General features: G+C 36.6%; 5 protein-coding genes and 1 long non-coding RNA gene across 7 annotated transcripts; 4 read left to right on the top strand and 2 right to left on the bottom strand.

Moving 5' to 3' along the window:
* Positions 1-29: 29 nt before the first annotated feature.
* On the top strand, positions 30-15,363 carry LOC117209909 (protein Skeletor, isoforms B/C). Of its 2 annotated transcripts, XM_033452373.1 has the most exons (15): positions 30-4,822; positions 4,936-5,110; positions 5,180-5,361; positions 11,597-11,793; positions 11,865-11,973; positions 12,054-12,292; positions 12,402-12,570; positions 12,648-12,759; positions 12,916-13,052; positions 13,366-13,501; positions 13,569-13,758; positions 13,824-13,924; positions 14,048-14,302; positions 14,754-14,861; positions 14,941-15,363. In XM_033452373.1, exons 1-15 carry the CDS (start codon positions 470-472, stop codon positions 15,126-15,128), a joined length of 6,651 nt encoding a protein of 2,216 aa, XP_033308264.1. In that variant the 5' UTR covers positions 30-469; the 3' UTR covers positions 15,129-15,363. The 2 variants fall into 2 exon arrangements, with proteins under 2 accessions (XP_033308264.1, XP_033308263.1); XM_033452372.1 differs by lacking the exons at positions 30-4,822; positions 4,936-5,110; positions 5,180-5,361 and adding an exon at positions 10,930-11,059 and having other exon boundaries at positions 11,574-11,793.
* On the top strand, positions 6,972-8,697 carry LOC117209913 (luciferin sulfotransferase-like). The gene is made up of 5 exons (XM_033452377.1): positions 6,972-7,422; positions 7,499-7,595; positions 7,669-7,970; positions 8,184-8,278; positions 8,342-8,697. The coding sequence occupies exons 1-5, from the start codon at positions 7,236-7,238 to the stop codon at positions 8,633-8,635; spliced, it is 975 nt and encodes a 324-aa protein (XP_033308268.1). The 5' UTR covers positions 6,972-7,235; the 3' UTR covers positions 8,636-8,697.
* Positions 8,717-9,574, bottom strand: LOC117209912 (fibronectin type 3 and ankyrin repeat domains protein 1-like). The gene is made up of 2 exons (XM_033452376.1): positions 9,272-9,574; positions 8,717-9,010 (listed from the first exon to the last, which is right to left on the bottom strand). The coding sequence occupies exons 1-2, from the start codon at positions 9,411-9,413 to the stop codon at positions 8,748-8,750; spliced, it is 405 nt and encodes a 134-aa protein (XP_033308267.1). The 5' UTR covers positions 9,414-9,574; the 3' UTR covers positions 8,717-8,747.
* Positions 15,286-20,069, bottom strand: LOC117209914. Its single transcript, XR_004488010.1, has 2 exons — positions 19,906-20,069; positions 15,286-16,415 (listed from the first exon to the last, which is right to left on the bottom strand). It is a non-coding gene; the product is annotated as an uncharacterized LOC117209914 (long non-coding RNA).
* LOC117209911 (luciferin sulfotransferase-like) lies at positions 17,260-19,695 on the top strand. The gene is made up of 7 exons (XM_033452375.1): positions 17,260-17,323; positions 17,400-17,603; positions 18,172-18,268; positions 18,360-18,516; positions 18,620-18,740; positions 18,884-18,978; positions 19,201-19,695. Coding segments are annotated over exons 1-7 (987 nt in total). The 5' UTR covers positions 17,260-17,322; the 3' UTR covers positions 19,513-19,695.
* Positions 20,063-22,908, top strand: LOC117209910 (DDB1- and CUL4-associated factor 10). The gene is made up of 5 exons (XM_033452374.1): positions 20,063-20,702; positions 20,780-20,893; positions 20,980-21,349; positions 21,425-21,640; positions 21,720-22,908. The coding sequence occupies exons 1-5, from the start codon at positions 20,503-20,505 to the stop codon at positions 22,839-22,841; spliced, it is 2,022 nt and encodes a 673-aa protein (XP_033308265.1). The 5' UTR covers positions 20,063-20,502; the 3' UTR covers positions 22,842-22,908.
* The last annotated feature ends 1,607 nt before the right edge of the window (positions 22,909-24,515 follow it).

The raw sequence follows: 24,515 nt of genomic DNA, 5'->3' as shown, positions 1-24,515 counted from the left end.
TTGAACGAATGATACATTGAAGATACATGTGAATTGTACCCTGTAGCGGGAATACAACGCAGAATATTACCGCTAATTTACGGTTAAGTTTTCAGAGAAATGTAAACAATAATCGAAGTGTTTGTTATAAAACTTTGTTATCATTGAAACATTACACACGGTAAATATAGCGTGACGATTATAAAAATAATCTTTCCTGACACGTCATAATTCTTGAATTGTGCTAGAAAGTTTTTCTACAATCAAGAGAACTAGATTTTGCCTCACAATTGAATTCGTTTACAATAGCGTCCTAACCTCTATCTTGCATCGTACTCTTGAAGGAGATTGTGCTGCCGTAATTGAAGAAGGATGGCTAATTTTCCGAATGTTTATAGACAACTTTCTTTAAGGGATCAGTTTATTGTTAAAATGTGACACTGTGTTAAACTCAGAATAAAAGATGACAAGGCACGTATAGTTTGTGATTATGGAGTATGACTCTGCATCGAACTGTGAAGGTCATCTGCAAGATTTCGAAGCTTCAGAAGATCTCCCGCGTTTAAGAGAAATACAAAAACTTGAATGTTCAACCTGTATTACAAGTTCTACACCATGGCATTCTCTGCAGGTTGTGGCACCGCAGCCAAAGATCAAACTGGGTCCAACAAGCAAAAGTCTTTCATCTCAGGTAATGGAATATTACCACAAGTATTCTCAAAATACAAATTTGGATCAATATTTTTCGTTGCCTACGTCTAGTACATCACCAGAAGCAAATAAATGTTACTATAGTATATACGAAGTAAATCCTAAAGTAGAGGCTAACAGACAAGATTGTATAGGAGAGGAGTATAATTTAAAGACTTGTGTGCCCAGAGAGAGAAGAAGATGGGTGAGACCACCCCTTATTGGCCAATCCTCGAACGCAGAGTCATCATCTAGATATGCTCAACCATTGTCAAATCCAGAATCTCCATCGTCTGATTTAAAACATGTTACATCAGAGACAATTCTAGAAGAGAAAAATGAAAATCAGGAGATTTTAACAGAAAGCATAGAAAGGAAAATATCTTCTCCAACTTCTAGTATTGCTTCCCATAAGCCACTCGAATGGGATAGTGGAGCAGATGTTGGTTATTTTAATCTAGTACCCAGTAAACAAAATGATAAGAAATTAAGTACAATAGAACGCATGGCTTTAGCTAGAGGTTGTTCTGCCGCTTTAAGATTGGATCCAGAAGGTACTACGGAGTCGGGAATTTCTGGGAAGCTCGTGGGAGTTCAAAAAAATTCAACCACTTCTATGGTTCCCAATGCTAATTCCACACCATTAAATCTGGGAGATGCTTCAGGATCAGAAAGTGAGATTGAAATTACTCCGATTGTTAAGAATCATTTGCCAGGTATAATAACGGGAAACGATATAAAGTCCAATGAAAAATCTCTTCCTAAGGATCTCAAGCAGCAAGATGCTTTTGTGCATTATTCGAAAAAGGAGCACAACTATGATACTCCAAAATCAACGTTTGTATCCAAGGTCCCTCTTGTAAAACCCACAGGTGAGATAAGAAAGCTAACAAGCAAACAAAATACGAACAAAGAAAATATATGCCCTCACACGTCGCCTTTAAAAAAGAGCACATCCATGAATACGTTAATTATACCAGCCTCTAAATTACCGTTGAAACGAAGTCAAAGCGAGTTGAATTTGTACGCTAGGGATAAGAGCAGAGCCGCGTTGCCACTAATTTTTAACTCTTCATCCTCTATCGCGACTATTGTAAATAAACCTTCCACTTGTGATAAACTTATACAGACGAGTCTATGCACTTATACTCAAGAATCCGTTGGCGTGCAAGTCTCGGTTCTCGATGAAGAGAAGCCGCCGTTACCAAAGAGAGGAACTAGTTTGCAGAAGGATTCGACATTAATGTTAAAGAATCCAAAGGGAACGTACAAAGTTCAGAATTGGAGGAAGCATGAAGCCAATGAAACACGAGATGTTGGAGTAAACGAGCGTAGTAAGAAAGTAAAGCCGCGATACAGTAATTCGGAACCATCTCAGAATGGTTCTGCGAGGCATACGCCTCAGCCTGACGGTGTAGGGAATATAACTGGCAGAGCAAATAGTTTCGAGTATTTCGAGTATGGTCACGTATACGAGAACGTTCCTAATGGAAGCGGTAGCCATATCTCATCTTCGGAGACCGGAAGGTCTCATTCTACTCTACCTAATACCAGCTCCAGTATTAACGAGAAGCTATGGGGAGAGTCGAATAGCTTGGTGAAGGATCTAGAACGGAGCGTAAATATATTAAAAAGTCTCGTCGATGCGAATAAATGCGACAAGGAAGTTAAGAAAAGACTGATACATCATGTAGTCAAGAGATTGATCACTGCCAAATATACAGACGACAAAATCGAACATAATCTAGAAGACAATGTTCCATGGAATCCTGACGATGCTAGGAGCAGAGTGTACGGTAGGGAAATACTCCAGGCTTTAACGAAAAAGCATAATACCAGCGATTCTTCAGGTAACTGGAATTTGCAGAAGGAAATAACGCAAAGAAAACCCATGAGGAATGGAAGAGGCATTACGAAAGATATTACGTTAGAAAGTAGCAGTGATAAAATAGATAAGAATACGGACAGAACAGAAACTGACGGACGACAAGCGAGGATGGGTCTTAGATCTGACGATTGTCATCGGAGCAACGATACTATTACCGATCCAGACAAGAGCGAAAGCTCTGAATGCTTTTTACCTCAAAGAAATCGCAAAGGCAACAAAATGCAAGATATATTTTGTACAAAAGAAAGATGTAAAATTTCTCAGAGAGATTCGACGATGACGACAACGGCGACGACGACGACGACGACGACGACGACGGCTACTCCTCCTGATCATAACCGAATGTTGTTGGACGCGGTTGTGAACAACAGAAGACCCATCGTTCGTTCAAGCAATGCAGGAGAACGTGACGATTGGAGATTGCTCACTACATTTTCAGAAAGACAATTCGAACTTAAAAAGTGCGGCAGTTCTGACTCCGGAGACTCGAAATTGGTTAGCTATGCCGAGATGGAGAAAAGAAATCAATTGATTTGGATCACGAATGAAATCAGTCATTTATGTAATTTGAAGAAATTGTTAGAAGAGTCGCGAAGGCCAGAAAGATCACGAACGTCTCCAAAGAAATCGAGGTCAGGAAACTGCAAAAGGAAACCGATGGAGTCGCTGACGCATGTACATGATTTACCTAATGGTAAGGATTATTTGCAAAGGAACGGATCAGATACACAAGCCGATTCAGTGGAAGAGCCATGGTCATCTCATTGCAATTTAGCAACGTGTCAACTTTCCAGTAGATCAAATAGTATTATCCAACGTATTAAAAAGCGAAACAGTTGCGCACAAACTGCGACTAACATTACCAGTGCCCTCTCGAAGACTGGCGGTGAGATCGTGTCTGCTTCTAATCTACACAATTCCAGAATTAAGTTAGTCAGTACTGGGATGCAAACTGTCCCTCAAGAAATATCTACAGCTTCTGCTATGGTGCAGTCAGAAATCGTGCATTATGTCCAGTGTTCGGCGCATAGTGCGCTGCACTTCCAAAACAATCACAAATGCAACGAACAAGCGAATCAATGCTTAAAGTATCACGCCATTCAAAATGTAGTTACCACTTGCATGCAATGTTTACAGGAGCAGAAGGATCGATCGAGCAGCGTCCAGAAAGTGCATACGAATATAGAAAATTTTCGAGAGGAGAGTCCAGTTGGCTCACAGGGATTGTCTGATCAGATGAATAGTAACTCCTCGTCTGAGGTAATGCATCATTGTGCGAACAAGGAAGTCCAGACGAGTTCACTTAAGCAAAAAGAAACGAAGAATCAAATAAACGCCTCGAGGTCAAAGTCGTGTGACTGCAAATGTGACACTAAAAAGGTAGTGTCCAAAGGATGTCAGTCGTGTGCATCGCCAATAATTGCATTGGAAAGTAACAATGCTCCTAAGTGCGACGAATGTCAGAAGAAGATATTCCATGCACGTGACAGAGATGAGGGGAATTCGAAAGAATGTAGTTGCACAACGGTGTGCGAATGCGATAACGACCACTCGAAGAAAGGTCGGGCACCAATGAGATATAGTTCAAAGTATTATCAGAATAATAATGGATACGTATCGAGTTTGAATCAAAATAGCCGCATCAAGCTGTGCGGATGTTCGAGCGATTGTGTCTGCGAGAACAGTCGCGAACCGGAAATGCAGAACGCGAAAGGATTCTGCAGTTGCCATTCAAATGGGAGAACTCAATACAATGGGTCTCGCTATTCTCGCGCGGAAGTGGAAGACTGTTCGACTCAACCGTGGCCTTATTGCGTTACTAATGGACAAGTTAACGAAACTGCACAGTACAAAGTACAAAGTAATGTAAAATGCAACTGCGAGAAAGATTGTTTTTGTAATAATCGAGCGAAAAATAGCGAAGAATTGTTGCGTGGCAGAGCCTGCAACAACGGAAAACCAAATTACGTGGACGAGGCGAATCAAACTAGTGATTCCGATATAAATTGTAAATATTGTCGTTGCTGTGGCACGGCATATCAAAGCGTCAAAAACTGTAGTTGTTATCAAACGTATCCAAAAGCCATTGCGTACGAATTGTCGTTCGCAAAGGAAAATGGCCAGAAAAATGATAATCTGGGTGCGTTTTTAAAAGTGCCATTATCGAATTATACTGTTAACGAAGTGAAAACGGATGGCTGTGTTTGCAACATGATTAAAAAAGTTAGCTCGAAGAAAAATTCTCCGCAAAAATGTACTTTACAGGTAAGTGGGCGCTATATATAGGGTGTCCTGCAACATGTGGACAATATTTCAGTCAATGTAATGCAAATAATAAAATCGCATAATTATATATAACAATGTTTTATCGATTTTAGGATTATTTGTGTAAGAATAAAGCGGATTTTGTAAATAATGCAGAAACGCGTCGGCAATACATGTCGGAAATATCTCATCTGCGACAATTAAGAAAGGAAAAACGAATACAGTTGTTGGCAATGGCGACTACGTCGAATGTTTTAAAATCACCGAGAGCTTCTTCTAAACCAACAGGTAAGGATTTTCATTTTTTCATTTCTTTGTCGTTTACATTCTTATTGCCTTTATAACCTTTGTATTCAGTTTACGCACAGAAAAAGATGAGCAACGAGGAAATGAGGGAGAGGTTGCGCAAACGGTATCTTCGTTTGAACGAGGTGCGACAGAAGCGACGGCAACAGGAGAAGCAAGAAGAAGCGCGACGTAATAAACTTATGGCCAAAATCTTTTGTAAGAAATTACAGCAAAAAGTACTGAGGGGCCAAGTAGATCTGTCTCAAAGCGTTAGCGTTATATCCAACATGTAATGTTAAAGAAATGTTTGCGCGTGCGTAGTTTAAATGTCAATTGCAGTCTGATGATCGAACAGACGATAGAAGAACGTACAAACTATCTCGCATTTCAGGCTGAGAGGATCATTAAAGATATTTGTTTCTAGAATTCTCTCCATGAATCTTACTTTTATTTACAATAATGCATAATATATACTAGCATTGTGTTAATGTTTACTTTATAGGATACACATGAACGTCTAAGTTTATGACATAAAGTTTATTTAGGCATTTGTGTGTAACGAGGATTAGAGCGATAACATAGTGACTTAGATGATCCAGAAGTTTTTGATATAGATCTAAGAATTAAGATATCATAATGCGTTGTTCTGCAAATTTGTGCCTACAATTTATATTTAACATTGAATTTAAGAAACTTTGTCTTGCCAATATATTTTCATATCAAAAATACGTAGTACTGCTCGTTTTAATGCAGTCGTTCCATTAAAATTCAATATGTTACCCAATATTTTGAGCTCAACGTTATCTAAATCTATCGATACATTGATACAGTGATCGCAAACAAGAGGTACTTTGTCATTCTTGATTGCTCTTGCTAAATTTATTATTGTTACCTTGTCAAGGTAGTTGGAATATTTTTGAATTAAAATGGCTACCTATTTTTTCAAAATTATAATGGAAATTTCCAGATTTACTGCGCTTTAAGCGAGCGTCACTATATATATATAGATAGGAAACGTTGCACGTATGTTAAATCTCGTATGTTAAATATGATAATATAATAACGATAATTGTCATTTTCGTGGAACAATAGTAAATTCACAGTGTTAGAATCTCACATTTTACTGGTAAGATGTTTCGAAAACGAAAACTTCCTGCGTCGAGGAAGCGCACGATTGAGAATGGATCGCCTGATCGTGGCAAACTGAAATGCTTTAAGATGATGAAAGTAGTTATTAGTACCTGAATTACAGTACACAACTTTTTACCGCTCGTAAGACTTAGATAATATAGTCTCTTAAATTTTTATCTTCAATATTTTACCTTTTTGTATGATGATTATACTCATTTGGTTAATAAAAATAAAGAATCCATATAGGGACAGTTCTCCCGTTATTTTATTCTCGTATCTCACACATACTGTGCTAAATTTAAGAAAAAAGATCAGCAACTTCTTATGCGAAACCTACGTGTGCAACGCGGCTGATTTCTCTTTCAACATTCTATTTTTTATCATTCATTCAATGTCCTTGGTCGCTAACTCGAAAGCGTGTAAAAGAACAAAACGTCGCTGGAAAATTGTCTTGTTTCCCTCTATTCACGACGGTTTATATTCATATAATTTGTCTAATGAAACACGTTTTTTTTGTCATCTGCAAAATTATCGACATTCCACGTCGGAGAACAAATGAACGCTCGAGAAGAGCTATGCTTGCAGAGCAAGGTAGAAAGAAAAAAACCGTGTAAAATCGACAATAACCTTGTTCTAGTAAAGTAATGCCGAAAGAAAAACCTCTCAACGATATTATCTCGTTTGTCCCAATTGCTGCTTAGTCGCTCTATATAAGAATATGCACGGATTTCGAAGTAGTCGATTTCCTATTCAAACTGGGAACGTATCTCGTTCGATATATTCGCGATACAATAAGATATCGATCTTTGATTCGAATGCCAGCACATTCGATAATCTTTGCAAAATCAGTCCTCGCGTCTTTGATCAACGATCATTACAGATAAAACATTCGAGTGAATTTTTATGTTCAATCCTTTTTAAAGAAAGCGCGTAAAACGAAAAGCAGCCGTGTTTATCGAATAAAATACAACTTTATAGGATATAGCGTTTTAAAATGACAACTCTTCGGACCGATGACTTGGACCAAATTCTACAGGACCAATTTACAAATGAATTTCGTACTGGATACACCAAAGTGCGCGGTTTTTGTTTACCAACGAGATACGAAGTTTTTGCAGACGTAATTGAAAACTTCGAAGTCAAGAATGACGATATTTGGGTTTGCAGTTTTCCAAAGACTGGTACATCTTAGTCAATCTTATTAAGTCATAAGAGGGTATAAAATGTTACATTTTAATTTGAACGACGTAACTATAGGGACAACATGGACTCAGGAAATGATCTGGAACGTCGCAAATAATTTAGACTTTGAAGGAGCCAAAGTTCACTTATCCGAAAGGTTCCCCTTTTTTGAGTAAGTTAACGAAGCGAAGTGATCGATGATTTTTATAAATATTAAAAATAATACAAATTATGTGTTCTATTAGGTACTCCGTACTTTTTGATTATTTGCCTTACACAAAAATTCATCCGGAAGTGCAGTTACCTCTGTCAACTGTGGATAGCGTGGAGTATACGAAAAATAAAGCTTCTCCAAGATTCATCAAAACTCATTTACCTTTTGATTTACTTCCACGCCAGATTCGGACAGGCGAGAAAAAGCCGAAGATTATTTACGTGGCGAGAAATCCAAAAGATACCTGCATCTCTTATTTTCATCATTGTCAAATAATAGAAGGTTATCGTGGCAATTTTCCCGATTTCTGTCGCCTTTTCCTAGCAGATAAACGTACGTGCATGTTATTACAATTGATGATAAAAGATAACACGTAGATAAAAGAGACATAATTAGCGATTTTAAAATTCGATATCCATCAATTCCGTATTGATCAATTCTGTGCTACTAAAATTGACATTTTATTCGATCGTGAAATTTGATATGTATTTTTGCTCCTCGTATGAATTATATAATAACTTTATCATGGAATTATTATTTTTGTAGTGAGTTATACTTCATATTGGGACCACGTTCTCGACTTCTGGAAAAAGCAGACCACTCTCAATATGTTATTATTGAAATACGAATATATGATAGCTGTAAGTAAACTTAAACAGTTGCAGTTGCTTCGAGGATACGAATATCCTTTTTGTAAAATTTAGGACTTGCCTGGTGCGATAAGGAAGTCAGCTGCGTTCCTTGATAGAACTCTGACTGACGCTCAAGTAAAAGTATTGGAGGAACATTTGAAGTTTGCCAGTATGAAGAAAAATCCAGCTGTGAATCAGGAGGATGTGGTTCGAAGGAACAAGGAGCGGAATAAAATCACCGTTGAAGGTTCGTTTATCCGAAGTGGTAAAGTCGGTGAGTGGAAGGAGAGATTGCCCGACAACGTGATCCAAGAATTTGACAGATTAACAAAAGAAAGATTTTCTCCGTACCATCTCAATTTCTGAACGACGTTCTACGTATATTTATACATTTTTAAAAATTGAAAAACGAAATGTATTATATTAAGAATGGAAAGAGCTTTGTAATACGGGGGAAAACAGTGTTATAATAAAAATATCAATCAATGCTATAATATCTTTTTGGTTCGAGGCATCGAAGAATGTTCGGCATACTGGTTCTACAAAGTTGTCCAATTGTGGCCTTGGTTGAAGGTGTAACAACGCTCATATCGCTTCCTCTTTCGATTAATATAATCGCTGCGTCCCTTTTTCTCCATAAAATTGCTATTTGAAGGGCGATGAAACCCATATTGTCCCGTATATTGACGTCAGCCCCGTGATCCAATAAAATCGAGAGAATGTCCACGTTCGAACTGTATACTGGACAAATGATTCTTAATAAATACTTAGTAGACTACGATTTTTACGTACTTGTGTGAAATTTAAGGATAAAGAAAATCATAAAATGCATATAACATGCAAATATATATAAAATATCGAAAGTAAGATAATTTTTACAATTTCATTATAACGTTTAATAGAATAAAAGAACGTCTATTTGAATCCTATTTTGTTAGTTGTGCTCATAAAAATTGACAGTCTAAATTAATCTTAATCGATCTTCACTTTGATTTCTTTCACCTGAGACCATAAGCGGTGTCCTTCCCTGTACGTCTTTTTGATTTATTGAAACGCCGTGATCTAAAAGAAACGTTACATTCTTCGATCGTTCTGCTACAATCGCATACTGAAGACAAGTCCAACCTCTTCTACAAGTGTACATTTATTAGAAATAAAAGCACAGATATTTATATTAATTGTACGACCTACATATCCACTTTTCCAGGATCTGCCCCCTTCTTCAAAAGAATCTGTAATATTTCTGGGTTTCTGGATACGTAAGAGGCGTACATAAGAGCAGTCCTAGCCCAAGGTTGAGTAGTAGTATTGTCCAGATCAGTCGAATTTTTCTCTAACAAAAACGATAAGATCTGCAGATCACCGCGATCGATAGCTGCCGTGATAGGCGTTTTCAAATTTGGTGTAGGATAATGTAGATCTATCGATAGACTACAATTATAGCAACAGTTATTAACGACAGATATAATCGGTATAATTCGTTTACTCACATTTTCGTTAAAAAATCTTTGATCTTTCTTACTGTAGCGAATCTGAGAAGCCATATGAATTGCTCCTCGACCGAATCTATAAATCATAAGATGTTATTTCGAGGAATTAAGAATCATATCAGTATAATATCTTACCATTTATCTGACGATTAAATTCTGTGTTCAACATTGTCGAGATAATGAAGTGTTTGAGTTTTTAGTAAACATACTGTTAAGAGTTATTTACTTTGTATTGCGCCGGCTCTAAATCGATCAAACATCATGTACGCATACATGTATGTACATGCCAACGTTGAATTTAAACGCGAAATACACGCCTTACAAATATTTTTCTCTCTAATCCACTAAAAAGATAACGTTAACGAGTTGACATTTCATTCGCAATTCTTTTTTACTTAATTTACATTAACGAATTCCGATTGAGAAGGAATTTTAAAGATTTGTATAATATCTGTTCTTTAATTATTTCATTTTATTATAGAATTTTATAAACGAATTTTGTACAATTTGAAGTACAATACATACTTTTCAATAAACGTAATATTGTAATAGTACTGCAATGATCTTTCTTTAATTATATAGAAATGTTGTATGACTTGGAATACGTAAATGGCATTCCTGTCTCAGTAAAAATCAACATTAATTGTATTAAACAAATCCGAACTTTGATAGTTGCAATGTTAATAAAGAACCGTAATATTATAATCCTGAGCTCGCAAACGTGCATTTAGAAACAAATAAGTAACCTCGGCATAGCACGCTACGGCGGATGCTGTTTAGCCATTCAACCGACAACTTTATTTTTCCTCTCTGACTTGCATTCCATTTTAGAGTACCGGAAAGACAGGAGTCCAACGACACTGTCCCTCCAATTCGACACGTTGAGAGAACCCGTGAGCCGTAGACATTGAAACGCGTTTGAGGCACCTCCAGTACACGCACACTTTCTCTTCGAGACAGGAACACGTGCCAAGGTGGCTGGAGAGCGGTATAGTAAGCCGTTCGAACACTCAAAGTCTACTTTCTAAAGACGGTGGCCAGAACAAGTCGGAACCGCGTCCATTGCAGTGACTGCGTGCTCTGTCGTTCTCTTCTCGGGGCTTCGTCGCCTGGCGTGCGATCGAGCTTTCGTTTTTCCATGAATCTTAGTGGCGACAGAACTAAAATCGAATCGTTCAGGAACAAGACCTGAGGCATTTCCAGCAATCCAAGGAAGATGAAGTGATGGCAGATGTTACGAGGAGGTGGATAGCGCCTGTTCTTGTCACACTTTTGACATGTGTACTGTTTCCTGTCTGTGGTATGTTTCTCAAAATTGTCGATTATACGAGGGAACCGTATGTTCTGACAGTGAATCGATGGATAATAATTCGAGTAGTGAACGCGGCGTCGAATGACGTTCCTTGACCGTGCGTTGAGATCTCCGCCTGTCAAACGTGGTTTGTGATGGTTTTAGGAAATTTTCGAGATATTCGAGTCAAATATGACAAACATATCAGCTTCGATCAGTTGTTAATATCAATCGTTCAATCACTCAAATAGCCATACATCAAATGTAACAGCAATGGTTTTATATTTTCTAGATATTTAATACACAGCTAAATATTTAACGTATCGGTGTAAGGAATATTTAACAAGTTAATGCCATTAAGCGTCCGTATTGCGTAAACACGATCATAATGAAAACAGTGATCTATATTGTAAAGTTTAATTTTCCTTACTTTCTCTCGTGACCGTGATTCGGAACAAAGAACTTCTAAGTGAGTAATCATTTTCTAACCATAGCGTGATTCACGATGAAACGAAATCAATAGGTCTGGACGAGTCGGATCACGAGGAATACAGAGGGAAATACCTTGGGAAGTTGAACGCGTATCATCATCAAGTAGCTGGTGACGTTTACGTCGTTGACGAGTACACGTTGTTGCTAACTTCCTTTAGCTACGATGGCAATGGAGCCGACACCTTTTTCTGGGCAGGTGCGTCGAATCGACCTGGTCCACAAGGCTTCATCGTACCGGATGAATGGGGCAAGTCAGTTTGTTTCGGTGTAACAGAAACCTTGAGATGAAAGTACGTGATTTAAAGATATCTTCTTGTTTCAGAACGAATGTCCTCGATCGGTACTTGAATAAGGATTTCACTCTTACTTTACCGGATAATAAAAGAATAACGGATATAAAATGGTTCGCTGTGTACGATTTGAGCAGCCAGGTATATCGTATAACAGTAATTACAGTTGTTTCAACGTTAGTATATCATTGAGATAACCGTAAAAAAAATATTTTTCTCAGAATACGTTTGGCGACGTGTACATTCCCGACGAATTCGATCCACCAGTACCGCAAAAGATTTCTCAATTAACAAAACGATCACACGGAGTATCTTCAGGGTCCATTGTAATTCTGGATTCGAAAACCATAAAAATACCAGAATTTACATACGATGGGCAGGGAACAGACACGTATTTTTGGGTTGGACTTGGTCCACAGCCTAACAGCAAAGGGACGAAAGTACCCGACGAGTATGGCTAGTAAGTAATCATTAGAAATTTTCAAACGAATAGATTTTTCAATTTTGGTTAATTCTATTCTCAACAAGTAGATTTTCTCAGCTAATCTTGTTTTCTTGCGTTCCATCAGCCTGGAATCAATTCGCGCCTACAAGGAAGAAGATATAACGATTCAATTACCTGGAGACATGACTGTTTTCAATATCGACTGGTTAAGTATCTTCGACGTGAAAACTAAAACCAGCTACGGCTCTGTCATAGTTCCGGATGGATTAAACGTACCTCCTTCGTTAGTAAAAGTAATCAATTTTTCCAGTCTTCGATAGTTTATCGAAATGAAACTTTGCGTACTAGTAATCGATCTATCAAAGTACAGGTGATCAAGCACACGCAGACTCTACCAAATTGCATTCAACTCCACAAACGATTTCAAATCGGTTGGGAAATTTTTGGTCCACAGATCACTATCCAATTAGCAGGACAAGTTAGTAAGTATAGTTAAAACCATGTTCAGTTATCTTGTAGCAAACTTAATATTCGAACAAAGGTATTTGAAAAATGATTATTCGAATGACGTATCATCTTGTTTGACCAGATGTTGAATTAATTACGCGTTCGTATAATACGACGTTAATTAACCTTAGGTGAAGATGAATACATGGCGTTCGGTCTCTCTGGTTCCGAAACTTCTAGCCAAATGGAAGGCGCGGATGCTGTGATTGCTTATGTGGACGGTACTCGAGGCTACGCTGTGGATTATAACATCACTGCGAAAGCACCAGTACGTAAACACCAAGAACATTATCAACACTTATGATACATTACGAGACACTTGTTAATTTTAAACGCAAACTTTAACAAAGTTGGTCTGCAATAAAATCTTCAAAACATAGCATAACTTACAGTTAGTTTTCCTTATACTACAACGCAGTTAATAGAAAATTATGTAAATTCAGTTTGTAATTATTACATCCATTTATGCCTAACTCCAATATTCTATACTATCCATGAGCAAGTGTCTCGAATGACTTGTAGAATGTACTATAAATAAAAGTAAAGCAAAAAGAATAATTGTTTTCCTATTTCACCAACAGTGTGGAAAAGTTCTCGGCCAATACAGGGGAGTTTGCAGGGATGAACTATTCGGGGGTTTAGATAATAATCAGATGTATACTGCTGTTAGAGAAGATGGAATTAGTATCGTTACATATAGACGTACTCTCAACTCATGTAAGTTAGCACATAAAATGGAAGCGAAGTGCCGAAGTGGAATTATATGGGACACTTTATATCGTAGCTGATCCAGGAGATAAAGAGTATCCGACGAATAGACCAGTTTACGTGATATGGGCTTTGGGAAGATTGGATGAAAATAAAGAGCCGACTTTCCACGATGTATATCCTAAGAGCGATCTGAAGTTAGAACTAGTTCCTGAAGAACCGGAGAACACGTGCATGGATTTTACGGAAACAAATGAGAAACTAATGTAAGTAACACGCTGATGATTTATATTTATACAGATGCTACTAATTGGAAACTTTATTTTGCCAGAGAACCTTGGGAGAAGACAGAGATATTTGATAGAAGTATTCGGTCGTTTAGAGCTACTATTGGCCCGTCTGGGGGTAAAAAGGGCTATCAAGGAATTACAGGTTTGATTTAGAGTTCGAGATATTTCGAATATTTTGATTATATTCATTAATGGAGAATGCGAATATTTCTTCATTTATGGGATACTTAATATCAAGCAATATATTAGTTTGTTCAATTCGTAGGACAAACGTCTACAGGTTTGGCATGGTACATCGAGGGTCAGTTGGTACCCAAACTATATCTGCGTCGGGGATTGACGTACAATTTCCGTGTTCACGGCGGAAATAATCCTCACAGTCCGAATTTGTACCACCCATTGATTATAACTAATGAACCACACGGTGGATATGATAAACTCAGTGATGCGGCGCAAAGTAAAATCAGAGTTTTGGCGGGTGTTGAGTTCACCAGAAGAGGACAACCGAGACCAACCGCAGGTTCCTAATAAAATATTTGTACACCTGGTCCTGTTTTTACACGATCAATTGATTCTCGAAAAAAAGAAAGAAACACGCGATAAAAAGGATAGAAGAGATTGCAAGAGTGAGAACTTAGAACAAATTTTTATTTCATTTTATTTAATACATTATTTTCGAGCAAATCCTGTAAAAATCTTCGATTGAATTTTTATTTAATTTTTAGTCATATTTCAACGTATTTCTTATTTTATAAACTTACAAAGACAATAATTTACGAAAGGAAGCTTCGAGTGTAAAGTGTCAAACGAATATTTTCTAAGGATGCGCCGTTTCAACCGCGTCAAATGAAATTATATCCTGTAAAAAGAGGATCGTGTATTTTCCTCGATCTGTGTAAAAACAGAACCGGCTGTAATCGAAGTTATTTCGAAAAAAGATACGTAATACCGGAACAATTTATTCCTTTTAGTTGGGCCACTTTGCTTAAGCAAACACGGTGCCCGAGACAGAAGACTGGATGATGATTTTATGACGTTTAAACAATTTAATAGAACATTAGTGAGTACGTGTGAACCAGGTAAGAAAATATAAAGTTTCTAATTCTTTTTTTTTCTTTTATAAATAAGTGTTTCTTCATTCACTGTTATTTCTTGTAGGTGAAGGTGGAGTGCTAGAAATTACACCGAACTCTACCTGGCCAGATATCGTTTATTACAATTCATTTACCCATGCAAATATGGGCTGGAAGATATACATACTGGATGCTTATTCGAAAAGCATCGCTGTTACTCAACGATTATCGTTACTTGCAGGAATAACGGCTGTGTTTTTTCGTTTGTTATAAATATAGATATAGGTTACTAAGATTAGTCGTACCTTTTTATTATACAAGCGTAAATTGACTGATTTTAGTAAATAGATCTAGAACGAAGAATTTCATCTTCCATCACACGTGCAGGCGGAATGTTTCGTTCCTAAGCTAGAAATGAATCAAAATCGCAGAGAGATCAATGCATTCGAATGTGCGAATTTATTGTAATTTTTTTTATTAATAAATACCATCTTAGTCATACGATGAATTTCCAATTGTAATATTTAATGATAATGTTAACTTGTTAAGAAACAAATTCTTAAAAAATATAATCTATTTTTAGCATTTTTAGAATATATATACAGAGTAAAATACATATTTAGAATATATATGCATACATGCAATCTTCACCTTCGCTTGCCTTTTAGTTTTGCGGCGACCTCCAGTTTACATTGTGCAAACATGCACATAAACAACAGTAGTAATCCATCATTAAGAAGAACTATGTTTAAAATCGAACAAAAAAACTATGGTGACTAAGTAACAAACTACATATCCAAATCTACCCTTGTAATCTAAATATGTACTTTGCATTGCCTTGTGTCCTCTTTGATTGTGCGTTTTTCCATTACTTAGACGTAACAGCTCCTTTTATTAGCACTTTTCTATTTTTTTCTCTGCTTCTTCCTTCTTTCCTCTAATTGTTTTGCCTATTCCAATCTTTATCCCTCATCTTTCAGCGACTCCTCCACGCTCCTCATACTTGCCATCCCTTCAGCGTCTCCAGCTCTTTCCCACATAGCTCGCGTCACCTCTTATTTTTTTCTTTGCAGTATCTATTCTTTTTTTCCTTGTTTCCGGATCTCAATCTATTTTCCTCCTTTGCTCATTCCTCTTTGTGTAACCTGGTCAAGCTAGCACTATTATTTTTCCATGTCTCTGAACGTATTTAGGTTCTCAGATCTTATTTGCTCTGTCTTATTCTTCCACCTACATCTATCTGTTACTTCCCAAACTTTCCACATCTCCTTCCCTTCACTTTCAAACCTCTCTACCTCTTTCTCCGAGTACCCACACCTTCTAAAATATTCTTCCTTTCCTTTTCCCCATCTCGCCCATCGGCATCTATCTTCCTCTTCTTTTCCTTCCTGCCAACATTCCTTTACCAACATACTGTATTCTCCCTCATTGATTCCTGTTTTTCTTAAACCTATCCTCATCCTGTCTCTTTATTTCCTCTCTTATTGTACATATTGCGTTGATGTATTTTTATCCACTCTCATAATCAATCTCAAGTATTCGTTGTAGATATCAATGTATCTAGATAATGGAATAAATAAAATCAGAAAAGTTTTATGAAGGTTCGTTAGCCAGTAGAAAGAGCCATAGAATAACAATAGCAGTTCGTCCCTGAACATTGGCGAGTGATAATCGATTCAAGCCAAAAGCTGCAGCCGCAGCAATCGATCACGTGCATGTTTTCCTTATATCTACATAAATCGTCTATAAGAGTTCAGGAAACAGAATTCGTAAGATCGTTTATTGTTTGTCTACAACATGCGTCGAATATAGGGAGAGACAGCGAATAAGGAAGATAGGGGGATTGAGAGTCATAACAGTTGCAAAAGATTAAAAGCAATGAGACAACACTAATGCGACAAAAAAAGAATTCCTATATTCTTTGAGATTTAAGTACATTACTTAACATATACGAGTATTGGTGCATTTAGTTGGAAAGCGTAAACTTTCTCCAGAGAGAAATCTGTTACGAGAAAGTTAATAAGTCGAAATCATCTTCGAATTACATCTTTCTAGCATTCTATATTTTTATGAAAATAAAATCGTTTTAAATAAAACAAAATTCCTATCAGTTTGTAATATACAAACTTAACAGAACAAGAGACGCAGTTTCTTTCTAAGATGATTGCACAATATTGTCCAACGACTGAACAACCAACCGAGCAACATACTTAATTTTCATCGATTTATCCATAATAATTACCTATTAATGCACAATATTATAGCCATCATTACCATATACGTATATTAAGTGGAAATGCTCAAGAATCGAAAGTTGTTTCCGTTTAAAAAAGAGAAAACTGGTCTGTCAGTGGACCGAGAAGGTACCAATAAGTCCGTGATCCTCATTTCATTTCAGACTGCAGGACGATTAACATCCCCGTTCGTGTGTCAGTGTTCGATTTCTTTCTAACGAAATTGTATACCAAGTAAGTTGTTCAATTTACATGGATTTGGGCGAAAAATTGCACGATTTTGTTGTTACATCGAGTATAATCTTTGCAGTGGACAACAAATTTCTGAATTTCACCACGATCGAAGGAGATGTAGGACGAAGATTGGATAAGATGTTTGGCGTGAAACCTAGTTTCCTAAGAGTAGAACCAGGCCATTGTTTATTACCACCCCAATTCGTTTTTCATGGGGTGAATATCAGGGATATGGAAATCTATGACGATGATGTGTGGATGATTTCATATCCGAGAACTGGTAAATTTCGTTCAAATCTATATTTTATGTTTTATATTTATACAGTGTGTCCTAGATTTTAGTGACGAAACTTTGCCAGTATATTACAACTAGGGGGAATAAATGTTACATAAACATAGGTCGTTTAAAACTTTATTAAAAACTTACGGCAAAAGTACGCATTATATTTATACGAGTTGTGTTTACTATCTCAGATTGTTAAAAGGAACACGATATTCTTGTAGCGCTCCCAGAATTAACAAACACTCCGTCTCAAAATATCCATCATTCTTGATAATACAAGATTGACAGCGGTCGAAAGCGGAACTTTTTACTCTGTGAAGTTGATCTTTATTTTGCCTCATTTCTGTAAACGCATCATTAATTTTCTTTATCGATTGATCACGTGAACTCGTATTTGGAATATTTGTCATAATTTTTTAATAAAGCTCTAAACGACATATGCTTATATAATATCTTTTTCTTTTTCTAATCCATAAAATATGTATAATGGGAAAATTTAGCCGCTAAAATCCGGGGCATCCTGTATAATGACATGAATTTCTATCAATTTTTGAATTCATTGCAGGTAGTCATTGGGCACAGGAAATGGTATGGTGTATCGCAAATAACTTCGATTACAAAAGTGCTGAAACTCTGTTTCTTTTACGTAACCCGTTGCTCGAGTACGTTTTATTAAAAAAAAAAAAAAAAAAAAAAGAAACAATTTTCATGGAGGATTTTCATGGATCATGCAATTGAATCTTATTTGCGTAGAGCTTCGTCATTGATGGTCACAGGGGACTCTGTGGAATGGTTTTCGAAGATGGGTGATTCGGTAAAATACGTCATGAAGATGCAACGACCCAGATACGTTAAATCTCACCTCCCTTTCGATTTATTGCCACAGCAAATCCATCAAAAGAAACCAAAAGTACTCAAACATTTTACGATATATTATACTATAATCAACGATCGTGATATGTTATATAAAGGAGCGAAAATATAAATTACATCGATATTGTGAATTGTTTCAGGTCATCTACGTTGCTAGAAATCCAAAGGATACCTGCGTAAGCTTTTATCATTATTGTAAGAAATTTCATAATATAGTGGGGAGCTTCGAAGAATTTGCTGACTTGTTTTTAGATGACAGTAGTATGTACCGAATATGCATATGTGTATATATATGTTTACATATTTATTACTATAAAAATCTGTCTGTAATTATTACCTATTATTATTAGTATCATGATATCTATATAGTATATATGTTCATTAACAACTACTTTCAATTTAAGTACCATTGACTCCGTTTTGGAATCACGTTTTGAAATTCTGGGCTATAAGAGATCAAGAGAATGTATTATTTTTAACGTATGAAGGAATGAAGAAGGTAATATAGTAATATATTTAAAATCAGACGACTGGTATTCATCCGAATTCATATTTTTGTAAATACAAGTAAAAAAGTAAAATCTAGACATAATATTTTTTATATTTATGCACATTATCTATATCCTATATATTTGTGTGCCTTTAGATTTCTTATAAGCGCATAAAAATTCGCGATCTATTTATAAAGTTAAAAGTAATATCTCAAACAATGATGTTTCAGGATCAAAAGGAAACGATTAGGAGGACAGCAGAATTTCTGGGGAAAACTGCGACAGAGGAACAAATCGCTGATCTTTGTGAGCACTTAAAGTTCACAAAGATGGCAGTTAATCCCGCCATAAATATGGAATTAATTGTTCCACAGAAGGACGTGCCAGAGAATGACAAATTTATAAGAAAGGGCAGAGTCGGTGATTGGAAAAACTATATGTCCGAAGGACTGTCTCAAAGATTCGATGAATGGACCGAAAAGCACTCGGGCGGAAGTGGCCTTGACTTCGACAAACAAACGATTCTTTATGACGAGGACTGAAAATTATCTACCGAAGTGTGTATACTCTAAGTTTAGGTTATACAAGAACCGATATTTGTGTAAAATAATTACATTCGTTTTAACTGTTATACTGTTATTTTTATGTTAATGTACATATGCTTATATAGTTACATAAATCTGTACGTATCGTTGTCGATAAAATATATTAGAAAAATAGCAAAATGTATGTATGTGTGTGTAAACAGAAGTTCAGTATAAATTAATGTTATTTACTCATTAATTACGCCAAGCTCAATGCCATATATACACTTGTTGTACAACCGGTTTTCTAATAATGGACTGCAACTACAGTTTTTCATACGTAAATGGCTTTCTAACTTCGAGAGAAGAACGAATTTTCGAGGAAATGAAGTACTTGTATGTTTAATTTACCTGAACCTGGAATGTAACGCACTATGGGAATCCTGTTCGAGACTCGCGCTCGAGTTTTCGTTTCGTCGATTCTCAGCGCACGACGTATGTCAAAGCAAAGATGGCGTTGATTCGTGTTGTGTCAGGTGTTTAAAATTTCTTAAAATTATATCGAAGTGTGACATTGGACTGTAGTCGTGACACTTCAGTTAGATATTTAAATCGTTTTTAGTTTTGTGAAAGATCGTCAATTGGAAAAAACGTAAAGGCGTCTGTCAAGAGTCACGTGTAATACTGCCCGATAGTGGTATTTTGCACTTAACCTTAGCCTTCACTCGGTATTGTACGATCGTCTTCAAATCTCGTAAAAATTATTTGGAAAAAAACGTCGATGGTGTATTTTTTATTAGAGAAGAAATCAAAACTTTTCATCAATCGTTTTCCTGGCGATACTAATGACGATCATTTATATCGTATGATAAAAGAAAGGTTTAAAACGAATCCGTAAAGTTAAAGTTCGAACTATGCGCCTTTAAGCCGTGTTTACGGAGTATTAGATCTTTTCTGAGTTGCCAAAAATATTTAGTTGGATGCTGGTAAAATTTACACCTGGCTGAAATGCCCAGGATAAAAACCAAACAAGCAAGTAGCCTTTGGTTAAGGCAACGCGAATTGGGTGTACAGTTCTCTTTGGGACATGCTGATCACTTTCATAAAACTCTTTATTCCTCTATACAACCGGTAACTTCTTGGGATCATGCGTTGTCTGCAGCTGCTGCCCATGGTGGAGTTTTTAATCTTGAATATTCCCCAGATGGGTAAGTACATCCATGCTTTTAGTTCTATGAAAAATATTGTATACAATAATAACATAATACTTTTTTTTGTATGACAGCTCTCTTTTGTTGGCGGCATGCGAGAAGAAAAGTATTTTAATGTTTGATCCTTTGAGGAGAAGCTTGATCCATGCGATTGATAATGCTCATAACGATTGTGTTAATTGTGTTAGGTATGTGTAGATCTTGTTTTCTTAAATAATGTAAGTTAATTATTGTAGCACTAAATATCTGATAAGAATAACTTTTTTTACAATAGGTTTTTGGACCAACGTATGTTTGCAACATGTTCAGATGATAGTACGGTAGCTCTTTGGGATGCTAGAAACTTAAAGAATAGAATAAGAACTCTTCAAGGTCATTCGAATTGGGTGAAGAATATAGAGTATAGTCCCAAAGATAATTTATTACTGACCAGTGGTTTTGATGGTAGTATATATACTTGGGACATTAATAGTTTCACAGAAAATAGTATTCTTTATACGCGTGTGTTCCATACAAACGGACTGATGCGAACTAGACTTAGTCCAGATGCCAATAAAATGTTAATAAGTACTACTTCTGGATACCTCATCATTATACACAACCTTAAATTAAGCACTTTAACTCAGGACTTGGCAGGATTTAGAGTGCGTTTCATTTCTGGTACTACATCTTCATATCTTATTTAACACACTTTGTATACAAGTTAATTTTTATTTTAGCCAAATATGTATCGGTTAATGCAATCGTCTCAAACTACAATACCAAACGTGGCAAGTTTCACGCATCTCTTTTCCCATTCTCGTGCACATAACCGAGTAGAATTTTTAACCGATTTCCCTGTTGGCGATGATGCTGAGATAATATCGAGTTTGCAAGTGCACCCTCATGGATGGTGTGCTTTGTCTAGGAATGTCAGTAACGGAGAAAAGTCAGAGGTTGATATTAAGAAGCTTACACAATTGACTTTGGTTACATATATATTTCTTACATTTCATTGATGATTGTATATTCCAGTGGACTTGTATTCATGACATACAAGAGCGTGATGTATCCAGCACAGCGGATCAGGCGAAAGAAGGAGAGGAGACAGCACCGCAGTTTAACGAAGTGCCCGTAGAAGAGTTCGAGGATTTTCAACAACCTCAACCTTCTCGCTCGGGTATAACATCTTCCTTTTTAATAGAAAGTCCAAACAACCGCGTGAGAGTAGTTCATACTACATCCGATACGAGATCGAACGCGGCTGGATTTTCAGATAACGCGCAATCAGCTAGGTCCCCGAGAAATAATTGGCAGTCAGTGTCTCGTAGAGCGTCACGGTCGCAATCGAGGAATTCGCGTTTGGACAGAAATGCGACAAGAGCGAATTTTGGCTCGATCGAAGTTAGTTCTAGTTCAAGTTCGTCTGATTCTCGTGCAAACACGGATAGAGACAATAGACAGGGGGATAGGTACATATACGCCGCTGACATTTATGCGGCTGATGAGAACATACTGGAAGAAGGTTCTGGTGATCAAGAAAGAGAATCAGGACAGGACTACAGGCCGAGATCAAGTGTTCACCTTAACTACTTAAGACCACGCAATATAATCGAAAATTTTCCTACCGGTAATATAGAGTTACATGTAAGTACGACTGACGTGTGGGAAGCACATGTAGCAATTAGGGAAGCTAGGCTTAGGAGAGAGAGGGATTGGCTTTCTAGATCGAGTAACAATACTGTCGTTATTATCGGTGATAGAATTAGGGTTCAGAATCGGAATAGGCAAGGCCAGCAAACAATGTACGCTATTCCGAGAAACCGTATGATCCATCAAAATACTCCTAGATTAACGCATTACATAGAGGAACCTAACGTTGGTTCCGGTTATATAAAAGAATTATGTTTCTCTGCCGATGGTCGACTAATATGTTCACCGTTTGGTTACGGAGTACGTTTGCTAGGATTTTCTGAAAATTGTTCGGAATTATCTAACTGTGTACCTCCCTATAACGAGTCTATACAGTTGAACGAAATAGCGATAAACACTAGTCACTCTGGCATTGTAGTCTGTACAAAATTTTCTCCAAGGCATTGTTTGCTTGTGTCAGGTTGTCTTAGTGGAAGAATCGTTTGGCATCAACCTGTAGTTTAATAAAATTAATGTCAACTTTTCATTATAGTCTGCCTAGAGAACGTCTTGATGAGATATATTACTTGCCTATATTTCCTTCTTTTTATTTTTCACTTTTTGTTTTCTTTCTTTTTAACGAGGTGAATATCGGGAAATACGAAGATTTTTTTTAAATATACAGTTTTTGATATATTTTATTTTTTTAGCGTGTTTTGTTATAGATATGATTGAGGTTAGGAAACCCTTTGTTGACGAGAGGTATTGGCGCGCGTAGTTGAGAAAATATACGCGTTGAACATTTGCGTTACTCATTGTTGAGGCTTGTATTTTCTTTAATATTTAGTTCATCATCGCTGTCACTATCACTAATAATATCGAAACGTCTGAGCTGCTTTCTTGTTGAACGGAGTTTGTTTCCATTGTCTAAAGTACTGTCATCGTCTTCTATCCTGTCAGGTTTAAAATAATATTCATCATTATTACTATCACTATCGAACATGTCCTTTCTGGATCTTTTAGGTATCGTATATAAGATATTATAAAAAATATATAAAATATAAAAAAAGCTAGTTGATTCGTCTGGTAATGCCATTGAAAGACTGAAATTCGTTTTGACTCGACGATCATCCTACATCGCGAGTTTACGTTAAATGGAAAATAGGATTCCCAAAGATCTATAATTTTCTTTCATCAAAAACATAGTACTGTTTAGTCTACAATACCCATGCGTAAATACGCATAAGATTATCGCTCAGAAAAGTAGACGTATGTCAGACACCTCAAAATAAGTATCCGGAAATGTGATCAACTTCGGGCGTCTATTTGCCGACACTCGTCCGCAAAGGGTTTTAAGCTAATTATTTGCACGTAGCGTTTTTTATTCGAAACGCGATAAACGTGGTCAAATATAAATTATTTTATATTGGAATTATCTCTCACTAGTGATTTAAAAAGGAAACAGTCATGACGTTATTTTAAGTACCGTTCAATGAAATTAATTAATTCATCTTGTATATTTAGAAAAGTGATTACTGAAACATAGTATTTTTACTAACAGACGTATATTTCTATTGAAAAATTTTAATATCTCAATAAGTCCACGGCAGAGTACTTTTCGTTTTATATCGCCAGAGAAAACGTAGGAGCAAGAATGCAGAAAACATTCCATCAACTGATCTGTATATTACACTCTTTCATAGAATATTGGCGATTGCATTGCCATTTGCAACTGAATATACATTTTGCATTTGTACGTCTTGTTTGGCAATAATCGAAGGAATGATTGCGGTCTGCGATCAATTTCTGAATCATTGGCAATAGTGATCTAGGATCTAAGGAGAGGAAAAGAGGTAATATGTACTATAGAATGAAATTATTATGCAAGAAAATCAACCTCGCTAAAATACGTAAATACAACGCTAAATATGTAACGTTGGCGTTACCGTTAGTATTAAATTATTTAGCTGCGTATTGCGTGGCTATTAATAAGTACCCGAAATTTCAACTAATCATGAGATGATTATTAAAATTGGTGTCGCTGTTTACCGAGAGAAACGAGGCCTTCTCGCGACTGTCGTTGAAAGGAAAACCACGCCGTTAATCAACACAACTTTAATCCATAATGAACAGCTCGATTAATTTTCGAGTTGTGTAAAGAAGAAAAACAAAGAAACAGAAATGGCGTTTCTCATAGCT

The sequence above is a fragment of the Bombus bifarius genome, unplaced genomic scaffold, assembly GCF_011952205.1.
Source record: "Bombus bifarius isolate JDL3187 unplaced genomic scaffold, Bbif_JDL3187 scf7180000008194, whole genome shotgun sequence".
Taxonomy (NCBI): Eukaryota; Metazoa; Arthropoda; class Insecta; order Hymenoptera; family Apidae; genus Bombus; species Bombus bifarius.
Note: the sequence above shows the minus strand (reverse complement) of the source record. Positions and strands in the feature narration are given on the sequence as shown.